The 22,475-nt window shown below is 42.5% G+C and overlaps 1 protein-coding gene across 5 annotated transcripts in view; it reads left to right on the top strand.

The window, feature by feature from the left end:
• The window catches only part of ARHGAP10 (Rho GTPase activating protein 10), a 321,959-nt gene that overhangs the window by 82,527 nt on the left and 216,957 nt on the right, over positions 1-22,475 (top strand). For all 5 annotated transcript variants that reach the window (XR_003002000.1, XM_024736121.1, XM_024736122.1 and 2 more), the window contains exons 2-3: positions 338-433; positions 507-568. Coding sequence is in view for 4 of the 5 variants with exons in the window: in XM_024736121.1 (XP_024591889.1) it covers positions 338-433; positions 507-568 (158 nt within the window). In the remaining variant the exon portion in view is untranslated. The remainder of the gene's footprint in view (positions 1-337; positions 434-506; positions 569-22,475) is intronic.

Here is a 22,475-nt window from a genome sequence, read left to right as displayed (position 1 = left end):
GGGAGATACTGTCAGGTGTGTGTGCTCCTAATCATAGCCGGAACTTTTGCGTCCGGGAAGTTCTGACCTGAGTGAGTAGAGAAAGGGAAAGTGCTTCCGGGAACAATATATATATTTCTCCCGCACCTGCTCCATCCCAGAGCATTAGCATAGAAGACAAGCCACCAGAGAGTGCCCGGGTGGGATGATGGGCCCCTTGGCCGAGGAGTTGGGTTGTGTCTCCTCACAGCTCACGTGGAGGAGAGCTCTACAGCTCTGCCATCTGAGGAAGAATCAATTCCTGCTGAGCCTTGACCTGAAACAAGGACCCAAGTAATCACTCCATCTTTCTTTCCAGATCTTTCGGCAGCCCAGCGGAAGTTTGCTCATTCACTCAGAGACTTCAAATTTGAGTTTATCGGCGATGCAGAGACTGACGATGAACGCTGCATAGGTGCGTAAAGACCGGGTTTTGGTTGGCTTTCCTTTGCTTTGGCCATGAAATAATCATTCCTTTCTTCTTACAGATGCTTCATTACGTGAATTTTCTAACTTTTTGAAGAATCTGGAAGAACAGAGAGAAATTATGGTGAGTGGTGGGGTGTAAAAGAACAAGTCCATCTTTAAGTGGGGTGGAAATCTGGGTAGCTGGTTCTGGTGGAAGTTTTGGTGCATTTGTCCATGGATGAATAGTGCACAGTAATGGAAAGATCCCCAGATGAGGTTTGGGGAGCCTGGATTTCTCGTTCCCCAGGGGTGCCGACCATGGTGACGATCTTGGATAAGTTGCTGGACCAAGGCCCTGAGTCTTCATCTGTAAAAGACTGTGTTGAAGTCTATCAGTGCTTTCTAGATTTTTGTTAGCCCTGGAACAGTTGCATTTAAATCGAGTCTCATGCAGAATCTTAATACGTTAAGAAGACAAAAGCAGAAAATCTTATGGAGAGGACAGCAGGGCACAGTTGGAGCTTGCCTCAGTCTTCTGTGGATTTCTAGGCTGTGTGGAGAGGAAGAGAGCTCGAACCTGGAAGTCTTTAAAGTCCCACTTTGCCTTGAGATACATGATCACAGTAGTAGTGAATAATAACTACCCTGTGTTGAGGGCTTTCTGTGTGCCGGGTGCTACGCTGAGTGCATTGAGTAGATCCTATTTAACATGAATTTTGAGGGTATTGAATAATATTTATCTGCCTTTCTGAAAACTTTGTATTTCTCTCCTGATATTCATTCCACAAAGATTTACGGCAGACCCGCCATTGCATTATGACACACTATCTATTTTCACCAGTTTTTTCAGGTTTAAAAAGAAACGACCATCTGTTTTTTCTATGTTCTCGAGAATGAGTACTACCTAGAATAGAATTATGTGGAACTGTACCTGTATGAGGGCGTTCAGATGTGGTGGTAATAATATTGAATATGGCGGCTAAGACAATTAACCTTTACTCTGTGCCTGGTACTGGTCTAAGCTGTTTACCTACGTTTAAGTCATTTAATTCTCACATCAGCCTTATGAAATAGACTCTGTGATTGCCCCCTAACTGACAAATGAGGAAATGGAGGTGCAGCACCTTGCCCGGGATCACATGGCAGCTGAGGGGTAGAGCCCGGTCAGGCCACAACCAGACATCCTGGACCACCTGCCAGCATGGCCAGCTTCCTAGATGTTGCTGCAATCTGGCTGGTGGCTGGTGGGGATTTCTAGCTGGTAGAATTGGAGTAGGAGAAGAAGTAGGAGGAAAGCACTGATTTTTGACTGAAGCATGACAGAGACCTATGGCCTCTAAAAGCTCTAGTGTAATTCGCACTGCACCCTAAATTCTGAGATGATTTGTGCATATTGTAAATACCGAAGCGGGCACGTGAAGGTACTGTGCTCCCACTAGGTTTTTTCTGGCACAAGCTGACATACATAACCCTTATTCATGTGTTCCTATAGTCACAGATCTTTCAAGCTCTTTAGAGCAGTCTAAATGTGAGAGTGGATAACTGCAGTGCTATGAAGCCACCCTTCTATTGCATGAAGTGGGTGTGGACGTGTGGGTGGTAGAAGCGCGTGTTCTTAGTTTATGTTAATAGTATCAACTTTCTGTTCTCAATCCTCCTTGATATTTAGTTGTATTTTCCTGGGATCCTGAGCATTCAGCAAATATGTATTTGATCTCCTTTTACGTTTCAGTTACTGTTTAGAATCTGAGCACACAGCCGCAAACAAAGCAAAGCCCCTGCCCTCACGGAGGTTACATTTTGGAAAGGGGAGGTGATAAATGAACAAATATATAACACATTGTCAAGTAGCAGTAAGTGCTACAAAATGAAATTGAGGGAATTCCATGGTGGTCCAGTGGTTAGGACTCTGGGCTCTCACTGCCGAGGGCCTAAGTTCAATCCCTGATCCGGGAGCTAAGAGCCCACAAGCCGTGTGGCATGGCCAAAAAAAAAAAAAAAAAAAATAGAAATTGAGAAGAGCAAGGAGCCAGGGCACCATTACATCTAGAGTGGCGAGGGAAGGAAGGCCTTTCCGGTGGAGAACTATGGAGGCATCCTGGTATCTGGGGGAAGAGAGTTTCAGGCAGTGTGGTGCTGGAGTTTAGCTCTACAGAAACACAGAGTGATATTCTATAGTTGGCCCTCTGTATCCATGGATTCTGCATCTGCAGATCAAAAATATTTGAAAAAAATTCCAGAAAGTTCCAAAAAGCAAAACTTGAATTTACCACGTGCTGACAACTGTTTACCTAGCATTTATATTGTGTTCACAACTATTTACATAGTATTTTCATTGTACAGGCATACCTTGTTTTGGTTTTTTTTAGTTTTTAAAAAAAAGTTATTTATTTTTGGCTGTGTTGGGTCTTCGTTGCTGCACGCGGGCTTTCTCTGGTTGCGGTGAGCGGGGGCTACTCTTCGTCGCGGTGCGCGGGCTTCTCATTGCGGTGGCTTCTCTTGTTGCGGAGCATGGGCTCTAGGCGCGCGGGCTTCGGTAGTTGTGGCTTGCGGACTCTAGAGCGCAGGCTCAGTAGTTGTGGCGCATGTGCTTAGTTGTTCCGCGCCATGTGGGATCTTCCCGGACCAGGGCTCGAACCCGTGTCCCCTGCATTGGCAGGCGGATTCTTAACCACTGTGCCACCAGGGAAGCCTCCATACCTTGTTTTATTGCACTTCACTTTATTGTGCTTCGCAGATGCTGTTTTCTTCATATATTGAAGGTTTGTGGCAACCTTGTGTCAAGCCAAGTCTTCAGGCACCATTTTTCCAATAGCATTTGCTCACTTTTCGTCTCTGTCACATTTTGGTAGTTCTTGTTATAGTTCAAACTTTGTCATTATTATTATTATATTTGTTATGGTGGTCTGTGATCAGTGATCTTTAACGGTACTATGGCAAAGAAATCACAACTCACTGAAGGCTCAGCTGATGGTTTGCATTTTTTAGCAATAAAGTATTTTTTTAAATTAAGGTATGTATGTTGTTTTTTAAAGACATAATGCTATTATTGCATACTTAATGAATCACAGCACAGTGAAAACATAACTTGTATATACTGAGAAACCACGAAATACGTGTGACTCGCTTTACTGTGACATTCGCATTATTGCAGTGATCTGGAATTGAACCTGCAATATCTCTGAGGTCTGTCTGCCTGTATTACATATTGTAAATCATCTAGAGATGATTTAAAGTATATAGGAGGGTGTGCATAGGTTATACACAAATACCATGCCATTTTATATAAGGGACTTAAGCATCCTTGGATTTTGGTGTCCATGGGGATCCTGGAACAGTCCCCACTGGGTACTGAGGGACGACTGCATTTCCTTTTTTTGTTCCTTGAGGGACGACTGTATTTCCTTTTTTTGTTCCTTGAGATGAGTTGACTGGAATGTGGTCTTAGCTCCGGGCTGTCTGATAAAGAAAGCATGGTTCTCAGAGCTCTTGTTAACTGACCTGTTGATTTAATCTTCAGCTATGGTGGGGGTTGATGGGGTCTCTGTCTTAGGCAGAATGAGGATGACAGGGCTGGGTTTCCAGTGCTGGGTAGAAGTAGGAATAGGATGTTGTCTGTATAAGGCCGCGAACCTCAGAAAGGAATGGGACAGCGTGTTACAGCCCATTTGTGGGAATGGCAGTTCCTGCCGGATAGCAGGAATCTATCCAAAGGCAGAAAGCAGTGGGGACGCCTAATGCTTTTTAAAAAATTATTAGTTTAACTTTTATTTATTTATTTATTTATTTTGCGGTACGCGGGCCTCTCACTGTTGTGGCCTCTCCCGTTGCGGAGCACAGGCTCCGGACGCGCAGGCTCAGCGGCCATGGCTCACGGGCCCAGCCGCCCTGCGGCATGTGGGATCTTCCCGGACCGGGGCACGAACCCGTGTCCCCTGCATCGGCAGGCGGACTCCCAACCACTGTGCCGCCAGGGAAGCCCTAGTTTAACTTTTTAGTTTGGAAAATTTTGAGCATGTGCAAACAGAAAGGAAAATATAATTAAGCTACATGTGCTCAATATTCGCCTTTGATAACCATTGCCACACAACCAGCCTTGTTTCTCCTGTACTCCTCACCACCCCACCGCCATTGTTTTGACAGAAAGCCCAGTATTACATCGTTTCATCCATAAATACTTCGGTATACAACTCTCAAAGATAACTCTCTTTATGAACCAAAATATACTTGTCACACCTAAAAACAAATAATAATAATTCCTTGAGATTACAAAGAATTAGGCCATATTCATTTTTTCCCCTGATATTCATTTACATTTTGTTTTCTCCTCATGCCTGCGTCCCGTAACAGTTGGTTTGAATCTGGATCCAGATACATTGCATTTGACTGGTAAGTTTCTAAGTCCCATTTAATCTATAGGTTTTTCTTTCTCCCTTTTCCCCTTGACAGGAATTCCTGACACTCTTCCATTCATTTTTAAAGACCTTTAAAATAGCACTTTTCCTGAGTTATCTTTGAGTTATAATAATAAAATGAATAATAACGAAAGTGAAAAAAAGGCATTTAACCCATATTGACGTTACTTGGGTGTTTCTGTCTAATCCTGGTAGTCAGTGATCACTTTTTTTTTAAACCATGAAAATTGCGTGGCATCATCATGGCTACTTTTGGTTCATGAAATAGCTTTGAACACTTTGTAGACAACAAATCTTTGATGATTTCCTCGACACCAGCCTGAAACTTTTTTTTTGTGGCTGCATTGGGTCTTCGTTGCTGTGTGCGGGCTTTCTCTAGTTGCGGCGAGCGGGGGCTTCTCTTTGTTGCGGTGCTCGGGCTTCTCATTGCGGTAGCTTCTCTTTGTTGAGGAGAACAGGCTCTAGGCATGCGGGCTTCAGTAGTTGTGGCTCGTGGGCTCAGTAGTTGTGGCTCTCGAGCTCTAGAGCGCGGGCTCAGTAGTTGTGGCACATGGGCTTAGTTGCTCCGTGGCATGTGGGATCTTCCCGGACCAGGGCTCAAACTCGTGTCCCCTGCATTGGCAGGCGGATTCTTAACCACTGCACCACCAGAGAAGTCCCCAGCCTGAAACTTTTGCATAAGAAAAGATAGCTCCCTCAAGAAGTATCCAGTGTGGCCCTGGAGAGTAACTGGTAAAAAGTGAATTAAAATATGTTATACTAAGTGCTAAACAAAAGTGTAGGGTGTGGTTGCCTGGAGAGGGGAGCAGCTAAGCCTGTGCTGGTTGGGAAAGGCTTTGTGAAAGAAGCAGTATTTGAACTGGAGTTTGTGGGGCAGAGATGTGGCTTGTGGGGGCTGTTTGTATAGTTTAACAAGCTCATACCCACCAACACAGGGACAAGGAGATAAGGAAGGCGTTTCAGGAGCTAAAGTGGATGCCAGTGCTTTCTGAGAACTTTGAAAAACTCGTGTTTTCCTTAAAATTGTCACAGAGTAGCAGCATGTTAAAAGCCACATATTAAAAAAGGCATGCAAAATGATAGCTGTAAAACAGAGGTAGAAATATTCTAAGATTGGTTCTAAGAGCTTAACAGTCTTTATGGTCACTTAATCTTTAAAATTGGTTAGCCAGTGGGCACATGAAAAGATGCTCAGCATCACTAATCATTAGAGAAATGCAAATCAAAACTACAGTGAGGTACCACCTCACACCAGTCAGAATGGCCATCTTTCAGAAGTTTACAAATAACAGATGCTGGAGAGGGTGTGGAGAAAAGGAACCCTCCTACACTGTTGGTGGGAATGTAAGTTGGTGCAGCCACTATGGAGAACAGTATGGAGGTTCCTCAGAAAAGTAGAGTTACCATATGATCCAGCAGTCCCCCTCTGAGCATATATCCAGGCAAAACTATAATTCAAAAAGATACATGCACCCCTATATTCATAGCAGCACTATTTACAATAGCTAAGGCATGGAAGCAACCTATCCAGATGAATGGATAAAGAAGATGTGGTATATATATGTGTGCGCGCACGCACATGCACACACACACACACACACACACACACAGGAATATTACTCAGCCATAAAAAGAATGAAATCATGCCATTTGCAGCAACATGGATGGAACGAGAGATTATCATACTAAATGAAGTAAGTCGGAAAGAGAAAGACAAATACCATATGATATCACTTATATATGGAATCTAAAATATGACACGGGAATTCCCTGGTGGTCCAGTGGTTAGTACCCTGCACTTGCACTGCAAGGGGCACAGGTTCGATCCCTGGTTGGGGAACTAAGATCCCGCAAGCCACGCAAACAGAAACAGACTCACAGAACAGAATTGTGGTTGCTGGGGCAGGTTGGGGGGATAGGAGAGGAATGGACCGGGAGTTTGGGGTTAGCAGATGCAAACTATTATATATAGAATGGATAAACAACAAGGTCCTACTGTACAGCACAGGGGACTATATTCAGTTATCCTGAGATAAATCATTATGGAAAAGAATATCAAAAAGAATGTATATGTATGTATAACTGAATCACTTTGCTGTACAGCAGAAATCAACAAAACATTGTAAATCAACTCTACTTCAATTAAAAAAAGGTGATGAGTATTTCCCAAAGTCCTAAATTAAATGATGGCACAGCATAATAACTAGACATTTATAATTAAGGCTGAGTCATTAATGTTAAAAAAATCTATAATCTGTGTTTTAGAAGGCAAAGATCAATGCCAGGTATTTTTTAAAAAGCTTTCCATCTCCTGAATAAATGTTAAAATGTAGGACTTAGGGCTCTAAGGTATAAAGACATGAGTCTGGAAGCTCCACAGTCAGGAAGATGTGCTTGTTTGTTGGTTTTGAGCCACTGGGTGTATATGGTCACGTGCCTCCTCTCTGCCTCAGTAGGCTAGATACATATGCATAGTTCAGCAAACACTGTGGCAAGCACTGTGCCAAGTGCCATCGAGACAAAGGCATCGTTCCTCCCCTTGAGTGGCGGGCTGTCTGTCGGGGAGATTGCTGAAGGCGTGCATTGTGGTAACAGTTATTGGGGAATTCGGGGAAGGCGCTTTGGAGACATCATTTCAGGTCTGAGTTGACACATCAGAGTTAGCCATGGAAGGAAAGATGGAAGTGAAGCCCCAGTTTCACTTCCTTAAGGGAAAATGGATTGAATTTGAGAATGAAGGAGGACTATGTTTGCATATCACTGCCCTGCCGCCCCCCCACTGGTGTCCAGCTCTGTAGCTGTTAAAATGAAGTGTTGGAAAGTGGAGAGAAGGCAAGTCTGGGAAATCAGTGGTTCCCTCCATGCATGAAAGTCAAATTTCTTTGAATGGATGTGCCATGTCCTTGAAAAGGCCAATATTGCCTTTTTCAGGACAGTGTTTTCAAGCGAGTAGTTTTTCCTGATAATATTGCCAACCTAGAGGTGGAGAGCCGGGCACCGTTAGTGGCCAGGATGGCTGTGTCGCTTCCGTGCGTGTCCTCCAAGGAAAGTCCTGTGTGGTGTTTCCCTGCCAGAATTCCGGACATGGTTCTCCCTGGCGTGGCAGGACATGCTGTACTTATCTGAGGTGGGCAGCTGTCCAGGAATTTAAGGACTTTTAAAATAGTGCTGTCGTGTTCATGGTGTTCTTTTGAAAGCCTTTCATGTTGCATTTACTTCTCTGCATGCATCCTGTCATCCTGTCTTTCAGTTTTTGTCTGTTGCTGAAATGTGACTCTCAGTGTCTGAAGGTTCTGGCACATCAGGGCATTTGCATGAGACCCCGTGGGGGAGGGAAGCTTGGGGGAGGAGGGGACGCGGGGAGAGAGAAGGGAGAGCTCGCTGCGCGATGGTGGTCAAAAGGTGCTTGCTCCTCATCCAGAAGGGGCTGGGGGCAACTGAGCTGGCCAGCAGACATGGGGGGCGTCTTGTCCCGCAGCTGCATCCTTCTCCCCCTTGAGCAGGAAGACCCTGTGTGTACACGGACTGTTTTTTTTGATGTGGACCATTTAAAAAAAATAAATTTATTTATTTATTTATTATTTACTTTTGGCTGTGTTGGGTCTTCGTTGCTGCGCGCGGGCTTTCCCTAGTTGTGGTGGGCTACTCTTCTTTGGGGTGCGCGGGCCTCTCATTTCGGTGGCTTCTCCTGTTGCAGAGCACGGGCTCAGGCATGTGGGCCTCAGTAGTTGCAGCATGCGGGCTCAGTAGTTGTGACATTTGGGCTTAGTTGCTCCGTGGCATGTGGGATCCTCCAGGACCAGGGATCGAACCCGTGTCCCCTGCATTGGCAGACGGATTCCCAACCACTGCGCCACCAGGGACGCCCCATGTATACAGACTCTTTTGGCTTTTGAGACCTCTTTTTTTTTTTTTTTCTTCCCCGTGTTTTTCCCCACAACGGATTTCACTCTTGTGAAAACACTGGGCCAGGGAACACTTGCTGGGTGATTGGCCTTGAGCTTCCGTCCGGATAAAGAAGGCACTAGGCTTCTGAATCCTGAAGGCTTTTGTTAATACAGTAAGTCCCCTAAATATGAACCGAGTTCCGTTCTGAGAACGTGTTCGTTAAGTCTAACAAAGTTAGCCTAGGTACCCAACGAATATCATTGGCTATATAGTACTGTACTATAATAGTAATTACAGTATTACTGTACTGTAACACTTCTCATACAAATAATGCATAAAAAACAAACACACAAAATAAAACATTTTTAGTCTTGCAGTCCAGTACCTTGGAAAGTACAGTAGTCCAGTACCACAGCTGGCATCTAGGGGCTGGCATGGAGTGAACAGGCAAGAAGAGTTACCGGCTGGAGGAGGGAGAGGAGGTGGGAGATGGTAGAGCTGAAGGATTGTCAGCAACAGGAGATGGAGGGCAAGCAGCAATTTCACTCACACCTGACGTTGATGGAACGCACGTTCGCATCTTTGAAAGTTCGAAACTTGAAGGTTCATATGTAGGGGACTTAACTGTAGTTTAGATGCTTCCAGGCAAGACACGATGGGTGTTTCTTCAGCCCTCGTCTGATTTGCTTCACTCCTTTCTCATCATTCTCTCATTTTCTCAAGGATCTTACGGAAGCATTTGGTTAAGTGATTTCTATATCTTTTGGGGGTTTTGACACTGATTTTTGTTTCAAACTCTCTCTGACTTTTTTTTTTTTTTTGGCGGTACGCGGGTCTCCCACTGTGTGGCCTCTCCCGTTGCGGAGCACAGGCTCCGGATGCGCAGGCTCAGTGGCCATGGCTCACGGGCCCAGCCGCTCCGCGGCATGTGGGATCTTCCCGGACTGGAGCACGAACCCGTGTCCCCTGCATCGGCAGGCGGACTCTCAACCACTGTGCCACCAGAGAAACCCTGACTCTTTTAAAATTTCAAAAGTCCTTCATGGTGTTATTAAAATAATATTTGTTGGTTACAATGAACTAAATATCTTTTATCTCTGGGGAGGAATTTTTATGATATTCTCTCTTTAGTATACCCTAGGGCAGTGGTTCTCAAAGCTGGGTCCCTGCACAAGTAGCAGTAGCATCACCTGGGAACTTGCTAGAAATGCACATTCTTGGGCCGCACCCCAGACCTACTGAATCAGGAACTCTGGGTTGGGGCCCATCAGGCTGTGTTTTAATAAGGCCTCCAGGTTATTGTGCAACCTGCTGACAGCAGAACCACTGGCCTAGGGTGCAAGTGAAATCTCCACCGGCTTTCGTCATAGTCTTGTAGCTAGATCTGTCTGAAAGTTGGAAACACTATGAATGGTTTTTTGATGACTTTATGCTTCCCAGGATGTTAAAGTAGTCTTCAAGACCCTAAGCTTTTACTTGTCGTTTCCAAAGGGTTTTGGACTATATTAGTTTATTATAAAGGAACAGGTTTCTGCTGTTTGGAATTTTAGCGTGCCTTAATTTGTGTTTAATATTGCTTACGAGTTCCTATAGTGTGATAAGTATCTAAGGTATTACATGCCATTGGAAAGATTGTGCCTTTAGTGTTATCTAATTATATGGTACATCAAACCTACTTTAATCAGTTCTTTTACAGATAAAGTGACATTTTTTTTTATGCAGGATTCTCTTGGCAGGCACATTCAGCTGGGAAAGAATATCCCTTGAACTTACAGAAACATTTCTCAGTTTAGTTTAAAAACTGTCAGTGTTCTCAATTTTTTTAAAAACTTTTTTTTTTTTTGGCTGCGTGCAGCTTGTGAGATCTTAGTTCCCTGACCAGGAGTCAAACCTGGGCCCTCAGCAGTGAAAGCATGGAGTCCTAACCACTGGACCACCAGGGAATTCCCCCTGTCAGTGATGGAAATTCATGAAGAACTTTTCTCCTTGGAACTGACCTTTACAATTGGACAGCACTGTTTTTCTTGTAAATTCATTATAATTCAGTCAGATGCAGATGTCATTGTGAAACCTGTTCTTCAGGAATGCACCTTTTGAGAGATCTTTCTCTGACCTAGAATCCTCTAGAGGCTACAGTCAGGGCTAACTCAAATCAGACTTCCATCATGAGTGCACGTGTCACAGGCAGGAGGCCTGGGCTCCTCGCTGACCCTTTTCGTGTGAGGCCTTGCCTCCTGACTCAGTGTCTTTGCCATTGGTGACTCACTGTCATCTGTGGCCTCGCAGCCTTGTCATCATCAGATGCTCCTTCCCTACTGAAACTTTCGTTTCCTGTGTTTCAGCTCCTTGGGCTTGTTCTCTGCTTCTGCGGAATCAGCTAGCTCTTGCCATAAACTGGTCAATCCTGACGTGAAAGAGTAAAAAGCAGGCGTGGGTTCCTGCTATTTACTCCCCCACCTCCAACAGGGGGCGCCAGAATGTAACCAGTCCGCTCTGTCAGCTCTCATTCAGAGGACTGGTTCCCTTAGTGGGAATTAGTTCCGCTGAATCCACAGTTTCACGAGGAAAATATTTTCATTCAGATCCTGTCGTGAAATACTCAAAGGTATGGCCTAGGCTCCTAAAACAAAGAGCTGAGGGGGAACTTAGGGAAACTTAGATTTAACCCCTTCAATGGAAAAAAAAGTGGGGGGGAACAGGAACAGTGAGGTGGAAGGATTTGATTTACAGCACAAATTAGTGACAGAGATGAAAAGAGCATCTTTCTCCTATCTCCTGGTCCTTGCCTTGAGCTCCTGGAGATTTAATACCCTCCCCTCCACCTTCGAATATGGGTGAGGTGAATGTGTATCCCCCAGGCAACAGTCAGGAGGAAACGTGAATTTGGTTTTTAATCCTCCTGGTCTGTTTGTACAGCTGTAGCCCCTCACTACTTCAATCAACAAACCACTTAAGGACCGCTGAAGGAAGAAATTATGAACCCTGATGGTGGATGGGAGACCTGCCATTGAGACCTTCTGGATGGGTCGAGGAAGTGCCAGTATTAGTACCTAAAGAGTGGGTGCCAGCATCTTGGAAGAAAATCCCAGACACCGTAGTATCTGGGATTTAAGGGAGCACCCCTTAAAGAAACGATGAAGCTCCAAGATTCTTGATGGCACAGAGGAAGAAATGTGTGGGGAAAACCAGATATTGGTGACTGAGCTGAAAAGTGATTTGGATGAGTTGGACTCTGAAAAAGCTTTAGAAATATCTGAAATATATTTTGCTTATTGTCTTTTTAAAAATGTGTACACAAGAGGGGTATGTGATAAAAATATATCTAACTGCCCAAAGAGCTTTTTCAGTAAATACAAAAGCTCTTAGAGTTAAGATAGTAAATGAAGATGTCATCATCAGCATTTTTTTAATAGTATGTAAAAATATGGAGTGTCTTAGTATTAGTGGCATGTTAGATTGAATGAATCGCAGTACTGCAGTGGTGATCGGAATTGTTAGAGGTCCAGGGGAAGACTAGTGGCCATGATAGTGTAGTGGAAAGAATATGGGTTTTGGAAGCAGTGGCAGCCATGAGGCACCCCCAGATCTCCCGCTTCAGGGAGTGGAATCGACCGTTGGGACCGTTGCTGTAAGGTTCCATCGCTGCTTTAGCGTGAAGGCCATGGGTCCCAAGTCTGCCCCCAGCCAGTGAGTGAGCACAGCAGGGGTACTAAAGCAGGCTCATTCCTGGGGACTCTGGAGTCCTCTGACAGGCAGCCTTGGCTCGAGGAGTCCCTGATGGTCTGGTCAGACTTTTTCTAGAACCGCACTGCAGTCTAACATGCATCCGCCCCCACCCTCCTTCTCCCACATTGTCTCCTTCCCCTGGGGCCAGACCTGCATTGCTTGCCTCTTCCAGCCTCCCCTGGCTCCCTCTCCCTTTTCTCTCATAGACATTTCCCCTAATAAATTTCTTGTATTTTGAACCCTGTCTTGGTGTCTGCTTTTTAGAGGACCTTGTCTAATCCAGACATAGACTGTTCTGAAGGGGAGAGAACATGTCCATACAGGAGACTCAACGTGGGCCTTCACGGTGACTGTTATCACCAGCAGTAGGAAATGTTGCATTGATCCAGAAATGCTAAATTTGTGAGAGAATCCCACTTCGTTCATAAAACAAATATGTTTGAATGCCCATTATGAGCTGGGCCGTGTTCTAGCACCTGAGGATACAGTGAGGACTTAGGCCCTTTTCCAGGATGAGGTGTTTAGCTGGTGGCTGCATAGCAGAACGAGCTATCAAGGGCCTTTCTGCCCCAGGCCCTCCCTTTTCCCTCTTGGCCACTCAAGGAGCCTAGGCCTCACAGAAGGACTGGAGAGCTCATCTCTTTGTTGTTGGTCAGAAGTGTAGGTGTTCTTTTCTGAATAGTTCTCCTTTCTACTTCTGTCTCTGTCTGTCTCGTATTTTCTTTCTTTTTAATTTTTATTGGAGTCTAGTTGATTTACAATGTTGTGTTAGTTTCAGGTGTACAGCAGAGTGAATCAGTTATACATATACATATATCCACTTTTTAAAATTCTTTTCCCATGTAGGCCATTATGGAGTATTGAATAGAGTTTGTCTCATATTTTCTCGATTCAGTAGTTTATCGCCTTCTTATTCATGAGGTTCCATTTCTACCTGTGCCACTGAGTAATACCATTCACCTCAGAAATTAAAATTTTCTTATTTAAAGCTACAAACCCACCAAATTTCCAGTTCTCTCTTGATGCTTTTACAGCTTCCTGACAGGCTTATCTTTCGCTCCGGTGGGGGTTTATTCCTTCTCATCATGTTCTGCCCAAGTATTTATTTTGTCTAAAAAATACAAGCCAGGTCTTTATGTCCCTCAGGCACAGAGGGAATGAGGCTCGAGGTTAAATATCTGCACATCCTTATTAGGTTAACTCACTCCTAATAAACCCAATAGCTTTTGTTTGAAGAGTCTCGATTTTTCCTAAGTATGATTTAAAACAACGCCAAAAACCTTTACTGGTGGGGTCTGTTTGATTGAAATAATCTGAGTAAAATTGGTACTTTTTTTCGATTAATGTCCTTCAAAACTGATGCTCCCCTCTCCCTGCCACAAACGCTAAGATATTTGTAGAAGACAGGCATTAAGTGAACCTTAAAATTTTGTGATACAATGACCTAACATCTTTTTTGAGAGCTAGGTCATGGCCAAACCTCGAGGGAATTAACTCAGAGCAGAAGTTGTCGGACCTTGAGCTCAAATCCTCTTCTTTTGTTAGGTGTCAAGCTATTCAGAGTTTAGGATTGAAAGTTGATAAAAACTCGGGAGTTTTTATTCTTGGACTGTCTGAATGAAAGCATAAGTGTGGTAAGTGAAGTCATGAATTTGGAATATATGTCAGTATTTTACAAATTATGGTTCCCAGGCTTTTCAGTGAAGTTGCCTTGGTCTGAAAGAATCAGACATTCAAGGAGCCATTTCATATTAATTGGCTCCTAATTTTCAGGTGTAAACTGCAGAATTAATGTGCAGTCCCTCTGCAACTGTGTCCTCTTTAGAGCTTTGTGTACAGGTTCATGAAGACGCTCTCCAGTTCTTGTCAGTTTGAGCTATTAGCACTATAAAAATTAATTTCATTTTTACATTAATTTTTTTTCTACCAGGAGGGATCAGCTTAGCCTGTGCTGTACTTAAAAATAAAATATCATCCAGGGATTTATTTATTTTGAAGTTAAAATTGCTTCTAGCATGATATCCTCTTCTTTGTTTTACTTAATTGTGTTAAGTAGACAGAGAGCAGGTATTATCCTTTATAGATGAGAATATGCAGGCAACAAAAGAGAATTATTTTTCCTATGGTCTAAAAACAGAACTAGTTAGGACAAAGGCCAAGTGAGAAAATGTTGGTCTCCTATTTGTCTCTGCAGCAGGGTTCTTTTAGAAAAACCAATTGTGGAACTTTTTCATTTTTTGCCAACATTAGAGCCTTTTTTTAAAAAAAAGTGGGAGGACTCTATTCGTTTAAATTTTCCCTTTAAGATTTGAGCCTAGATTGGTGGGGGAAGGTATAGCACAGGGAGAGACTGGTTAGCAAAGGATGCATGTGGATGGGGAGTAATCTCATTAATTAAAGTGAATTGGTTTAATCAGGAGAAAAATCTTGTTTAGGAATATTGAGAAAGATAGTACTGAAATCAGTTTCACAAGATTGTTTAAGGTTCTGAAATTAAAAAAATATTAATCTGGATTCTCTCAGTTGCATGGTCTGAACAGAAAGGGAGTTTATTAAAGAATATTAGGTAGCTTACAGTATCTTTATCAGTTTTTGGGAACTGGGAATGATGCTGAGTCGCACTACAGAGCTGGGCTTGGAGAAAACAGTCACCACTGTTGCCACCAGGTGTGTAGAACGATCCAGTGTGCACCAGGCAACACCACTGCCCCCGGTGGTTGTTGGTGGAACTGCTGCATCTGGAAGGAATAGTTGCTACCACCCGCCAGAATCTCTGTTCACTGTTTTTTTTTAAGCACTAGCTTCCAAATCAAATTCTTGAGTGGGAGCATCTGATTAGTGGAACTCTGGCCAGGTGCCAGGACCTCATGAAAGATGGCAGGGAAAGCAAGTGTCTGTGCTTTTCAGCTTTTATAGTAGAAGGTGGGTTTTGCCCTATTTGGGAGGAGAGTTCCTCAAACATAGGAAGGGGTTTCAAATACCAGGTAGCCCCAAAGGGCAGATGTACACTACTTATAATGTTTATGCCTGATTGTAAGGCAACACCATTTTCCCATGAAAAGATTAAACAAAATATTTTTGGATAGCTTGAACTTACACACTTTTAGGTATGCATTTATGTGTCTGCTAGATAATCAGATGTGTATTTTCATTATTTAGTTGATTAAATGTGTGTCTGTATTTAAAAATTAAATTATCAATGTATACTTTCGGAATATTTTCCCCATTTATTTCATGAAAAAGTTATTCCAACTCTTGACGACTTTGACATTAGTGTGTTTATCACGGACACATTCGGAATTTTTCAGCACAGCTTTCCTCGTGGCCACATCCGTCTGAGTTATTTGAGATACAGCCCCTTTTAAAATATCTTTCTGATGCTTTCATTGGAAATTTTATCTCAAGTTACAGGTACCCCCTTAGTGCACATTTGGACAGTCTCACTTAAAAAAAATTATCCCTGAGATGTATTTTTATGACTTGCTTTTTTAAAAAATTTACTTTGCTGAAGTCTAGTTGATTTACAACGTTGTATTAATTTCTGCTGTACAGCAACGTGATTCAGTTATACATATATGTACATTCATGACTTTCTTAATGCAACTACTTAGCTTGTTTTTTTAGAGCGGTTTTTATGATATTACTGACCACTTTTAAGTGGTCAGTAATATTACTGACTTATTTGAGGTCATCTCCTGAATGATAAATAAATCTCTTAAATTTCTTAGCTTCCCCTTGCGTTTGTAACCCAGACCTGTTTGTGAGCTCTAAGCAGCTGAAACTAGATGTGATTGGGGCCGTTTTAGGCTAAGATTCCTCAAACAATTCTTTGTTCATCAAAATGATGGGGAGTGCACTCCTTCAGGAGAGTGTAAGAATTCTTATATAGGGCTAAGTCCCTTTTTTCCTAAGGGACAAGTTTGGGAAAAATATTCCTTATGTTCAGATACGTATGAGGGTTCCTTGACATCCTTTCTCAAGGTTCTGTTTCAAGGAAAAATAAGAAATATGTCTTTGCTGAACGGTTCCTTTGCTGCTGTTCTTGACGTTGGAATTGGAAAGTCGAGTTTTTGCTTCAGTCTAATGAAATGGGAAGTCTCTGGACGGTCATGGGAGAAAATTGTGGAAATTCTCCTTTGCTCTCAGATTATGCATTCCTTTGGGGTCAAGAACACATGGAATCCAGGCTTAAAATAACGAGGTCCATGGGGGAATGGACATAATTCCTTCTGTTTCATTAGACTCAGTCTGTCCTCGTTAGTGCTGAGTGATTAGGAAGGCAGGATGTCGTGCTTCTGCTGGTTTATTCATTGTTTGATCTGGACTGAGACTTGAAAAAAATTACTAAAGATATCCTAGGATGCAGTTCTGCCTTTGTTGCCGTTTTACTGAATATGGGTTTCTGGTCCTAAGCCCCATTAGCATTAGAATGTATCAATACATCAGAACTTAGCCTTTGATCTCAAACGTGAGGGAAATTTAAAGTACCTGCAGTGGTTTCTCCCCCCACCCCAGGTAGAGTCTGATTCTCTTCCGGTCAGCTAGTATTGTCAAGAGATTCTCAGCGTTGGCTTAAACTGTAGGGGTAGGTAAAGATATTACCCTATCTTTTCTTTCCTTTTTTAGACATTTAAGCTCTCATATCCAAATGTCTTACAAAAAGGGGTTTCAGACTCTACCAGTGGGAAAAAACATAATCCTTCATTCAGACTGTTATATAATAAGCTTGTTCTTTTACTTTGGATTGTGAAGTTTGGATGGATTCTGTGGTTTGCCATCATAAGGCAACATGGAAATGTAGTTTGCGTTTCTGCCTCTCCCAACTCATGTGGAATCCCAGAATCAGAGAGATGGGTGGGACCTCAGGGGTTTCCTCGGCCCACTTCCTCTCAGTGCAGGAATCTGTGACTGTCTCTGGACACCGGTCACTTGCTTCTACCTATTGATACGGAAGGAGTGGTGGGTGGGGAGGTGTCACATTACCTTGCTGGGTCCGTTGTAATTTGTACTGAATTCCTCTTGATGGTGAACCCAAACCTGCTCTGTAGCTTCTCCTCATTAGACCTGGTTTTGTCCTCTTCAAGCAAATCAAAATGATTTTTCCTTCTCTCATGTGGTACCCTTTTAAATATTTGAAGACAGCTTTCATCATTTTTCCCTCTAAATGTTCTCTTCCTCCCCAGTCTCATTAAACACCTCTGATTTTTATTTTTTTAAACCTGTTCCTTCTAAACGTTTTTAGCCTTATCTCACATTCTTGCTTTGCCTCAGTTAGAGAATGTCTCTCTTAAAATATGGTGACCATACTGTCGAGATAGGTTCTGATTTTACAGGACACAGTTGTATGATTACCTTGTTTGGATTTGAACAATATATGTAACCTATATATGTGTTCATTATCTTCTAGGACAATTTAACTACTTTAGTTCATGCTGAACTTTCAGTTAACTCAAATTTTTAGGGGCTACGGCCCCTGTTAAAGTCCACTATTAAATTCACATGAGCTGTTGTTAAGATACCTTTTACACTTGAGCATTTGCCTTTCAAGACTGAAACCTGGTTGATTGCTTACCTCGGGCAAATTCTGTGGCGCCACTTTTGAATCCTTTTTAGGTCGCGAGCTACTTGAGCTGTGATTCTCTCATGCAGCATTCAACCTTCCCTCCCAGCTTTTGGTGCCTTGCAAATGTACATTTTAAAAATATACAAACATATAAGAGTAAGAAGAACATCTTATGCTGTGATTCTCAAGATAATTCTCTCAGGCAGGGTTGAGTTAACCATGGCCCATGGGCCAAACCCACCTCACCTATTTTATAAATGAAACTTTGATGGACCACAGCTATACTCATTGATACACTATGTATGACTGCTTTTGTGCTGAAATCGCAGAGTTGAGTAGTTGGAAACTGAGGCTGTATGACTCAAAGCCTAAATTATTTACTACCTGGCCTTCTGTAGAAAAAGTTGGCTGACCCCTGTTCTAAGGGGAGACCAACTGATTCATTGACATGTTTTATGTTCATGTAGATACAAGACTATCCAAAACTCTTTCCAAGGCGCATTAGCAAGGCTTCTTATGACATTTTTTTGGTGGCTGGTTCAAGTATTTTATGGGAAAAAATATAGTTATATAGTCTTATATGTGTGGTTATAAAAAATCACATTCTAAATTTGCTTTCTCTCTAAATTATTTGATTGATTTTTAATGTGTTAGTATTTGAAAGCTCTTCTCCATACTATTACCGCAGCTGTCTCTTTCAAATTTGGAAACTTTCCCCACCAGAAATTGTCTTAGAGATTTAGGTGCCGTCCCTAAAGTCGGTATGCATGTACCTCTGGGAAAGAAGTGTCATGTTTTGGCATTAGAAAACTTCCATACACTTATTACTAGCACTTCTAGTAATATTATATAGCACTTCTGTGAACTTATAAAAGGAACTGAGAGATTTCATGGAATCTCTATTTTGAGAAAAAGAAGAAAGCCATCTTTCTTCTTGTTCAATCTACATTGTTCAATCTACATTGCCTTACTCTGAAGCATTTACCAGCTACTTCATGATTTTGTCCTTGAATAGAATGCCTAGGGTTCAATTCAGAAATTACATAATCAGACTTTCTTAAAGAAGGAAAATGATAATTTTAAATAAAAAATTAGAAAAAAATTAAAACATTTTTTTAATTAAAGAATTGCATTAGAGTGGTGCCTGTCACAACTACTGTTTTCTTTGTTTTGGAAACAGGCTTATTGACCTGCCAGTGGTAAGGTGGAAACTCCTTATATATTTTGTCTACGCTAGTGCTAGCCCTTGAAAGTCAGACAAATATTGCATCAAATTCTCCAAGTGAAGGACAAATATAAAATTGCTCATGTGGAATCTTTGTGTCCTGGTCCCTTTGTGAACGACAGTGTTTACTCCAGAGTATGGAGTTTCAGGGTTTGAATTTTAAAAGATCTTCGTGTACCCATGTTGTTGATGCCCACATCTAGCCCTGACTGAGCATCTCTGGGTCCTGTTCTGATGGCCACTGGAGCCCATTGGATCTCGTCCACCCCCTCCCCTGCTTCCTGACTTCTTCAGGGGCTTTAGTGATGCTGAATTGCTGGTACTTCCGTGCACTGGAAATGCTGTTTTCCCCTCTCTCATGGAGGGCCTTTGTTTTACTCTTATCCTTTGCCTGGAGAACTCCTGTACCCTGTTTCAGGCTCAGGTCTGCATTATCCCCTCAGGAAGTCTTCCCTCACCCAGGCAGCTTCCTGTTCTCACCCACACTGTGCACACCACATCGTGTTACGCTGATGGGCTTACATCTCTCGGGCGTACTCTTACCGCAGGGAATCGAACTGCTCACCTTCTCCCTGCCTTGCTAGAGACAGTCTCACAAAGCCCAGTGGATGTCCTCCGAAACTCCTGTTCACCTCTCTTAAAGGGCCTTCAGCCCAGGAAGTGCTCTCCTCCCTGTTTGTAATGATTCCTTCTTTCATAACCCCACTTTATTCAGACTTCGACCCATGCCTGAAATCTTGAGAACTGACCTTCTACTTCTCGGAAAAAATAACTATGTGGTAGCAACTCCTTCAGCTTCTGTTCATGAAATCTACAAACCCATCTGAATGGGCCATTGCTTTCTCCTTGCTTCCTATTACAAGGGCAGGTGGGATCTCTACTCCTGTGACTGGTCAGCATTCCGTCTCCTCCCACGTTAGAGACTTTGAACCATCTTTTCTGGAGTCTTCGCATGGGCGTGGAGATGTGCTGTCATCTTTTTTTTTTTTTCATCTTTATTGGAGTATAATTGCTTTACAATGTTGTAATGTTGTGTGGGTTTAAGTACCGATCTTCTTAAAAAAAATCTGCCTTCACTTTACCTCGTGTTCTGTTTCAACCATTGTCTTCTTTTGATTCTGTCCTTTGTGGCCGTCCTTTTGAAGAAGGGTCGTTCCCACAAATGTCCTCACCCTTTATTTATAAACCAACTCCAGTCTGGCCCTTTCTCCCTCCTTTCCATGGATATTGGTGAGATCTCATTCATTCTTTAATTTCTCTGCAGCTCACACAGTTAAACCCCTGTCTTGCTCCATCCAGCCTCCATGGACGAGCAAATGTGGGTTTATTCAGGACCACTAGTAGGCTAGGTCCAGATGTGGATGGCTAGGAGATGATACTGGTGCTAAGGGAAGTGAGCTTTAAATTATTCTGAGATGTTGTGTGTCAGTTGGATCACCTTGAAAATGTATGGCAGAGCCTCTCATCTGCTTTCCCAGGTGGACCTTGGGGCATTCCATATTGTTTCGCGTCGTCAGGATTCCTGGCATGTGCTGCTGTGTCCCTGCTCTGCTCTTTGGCTTGCCCTTGTTGCAGGTCACATGGCCTACAATATGAAGAGGATAAAATTATCGTATTTTGAAGATGATCCCTTTCCATTGACTAGTGATTGCTCTTAATTCTGTCTGTTGCCTCAACTCTTTGATACCTAAGTAACAAATTGTCAGGGCTGGAGTGAGCGAAGTCCAGTGGCCGGCCTGGGGAAGAGAGTTTAAGCAAGCCCTGGGCGTCTTGAGTGTGGACAGGATCATTTTTTTCTGAGGATTCCGCGTCTCACTGGATGAATGGTCTCTTTGGGAGAAACCCGTCCATAATGAAACACTGCAAAGGAGCCTAGGGTTAAATGAAGAATCCTTTCCTGTTGTAAGTCACTTATTCTTTTCTGTAATTTTAAGCTTGGATGTTGGGGGGCCGTTTTTGTAACAAGAGGGATGGCACACGGTTGTCCAGTGTTCTGAGGGTTGCTTTTCTATTCTGAATCCTTCTGGAGATGGTGAGAACGCTACTATTCGCTAGCACACTGTGGTTAAATGCATTCTCCTTAGGTAAATATTCCCTTCTATGTGCATTTTCAGCATTGTTTGTTGTAGATTCTTTTTAAATTTTATTTTTATTAAAAAACTTTAAATCGAAGTATAGTTGCTGTACAATGGTGAGTTAGATCGTGTTTATAACAAAGTGTATCAGCTATATATATACATACATCCCTTTTTGATTTGCGTTTCTCTAATGATTAGTGATGTTGAGCATCCTTTCATATGTTTGTTGGCAATCTGTATATCTTCTTTGGAGAAATGTCTATTTAGGTCTTCTGCCCATTTTTGGATTGTGTTGTTTGTTTTTTTGATATTGAGCTGCATGAGCTGCTTGTAAATTTTGGAGATTAATCCCTTGTCAGTTGCTTCATTTGAAAATATTTTCTCCCATTCTGAGGGTTGTCTCTTCGTCTTTTTATGGTTTCCTTTCCTGTGCAAAAGCTTTTAAGTTTCATAGGTCCCATTTGTTTATTTTTGTTTTTATTTCCATTTCTCTAGGAGGTGGGTCAAAAAGGATCTTGTTGTGATTTATGTCATAGAGTGTTCTGCCTATGCTTTCCTCTAAGAATTTTATAGTGTCTGGCCTTACATTTAGGTCTTTAATCCATTTTGAGTTTGTTTGTTTGTTTATTTATTTATTTGTGGTACACGGGTCTCTCACTGTTGTGGCCTCTCCTGTTGTGGAGCACAGGCTCCGGACGTGCAGGTCTGGTTTTCTCTCCTGTTCCATTGATCTATATTTCTGTTTTTCTGCCAGTACCATGCTGTCTTGATTACTGTAGCTTTGTAATGTAGTCTGAAGTCTGGGACCCTGATTCCTCCAGCTCCATTTTTCTTTCTCGAGATTGCTTTGGCTATTCGTGGTCTTTTGTGTTTCCATACAGATTGTTAACATTTTTGTCCTAGTTCTGTGAAAAATGCCATTGGTTGTTTAAGAGGGATTGCATTGAACCTGTAGATTGCTTTGGGTAGTATAGTCATTTTCACAATGTTGATTCTTCCATTCAGTTTTGTTTATCTTCTCAGCTTTTAGTTTTATTGATCTTTGCTATTGTTTCCTTCATTTGTTTTTCATTTATTTCTGATCTGATCTTTATGATTTCTTTCCTTCTGCTAACTTTGGGTTTTTTTTTTGTTCTTCTTTCTCTAATTGCTTT

The sequence above is a fragment of the Neophocaena asiaeorientalis genome, unplaced genomic scaffold, assembly GCF_003031525.2.
Source record: "Neophocaena asiaeorientalis asiaeorientalis breed wild unplaced genomic scaffold, Neophocaena_asiaeorientalis_V1.1 scaffold7, whole genome shotgun sequence".
Taxonomy (NCBI): domain Eukaryota; kingdom Metazoa; phylum Chordata; class Mammalia; order Artiodactyla; family Phocoenidae; genus Neophocaena; species Neophocaena asiaeorientalis.
Note: the sequence above shows the minus strand (reverse complement) of the source record. Positions and strands in the feature narration are given on the sequence as shown.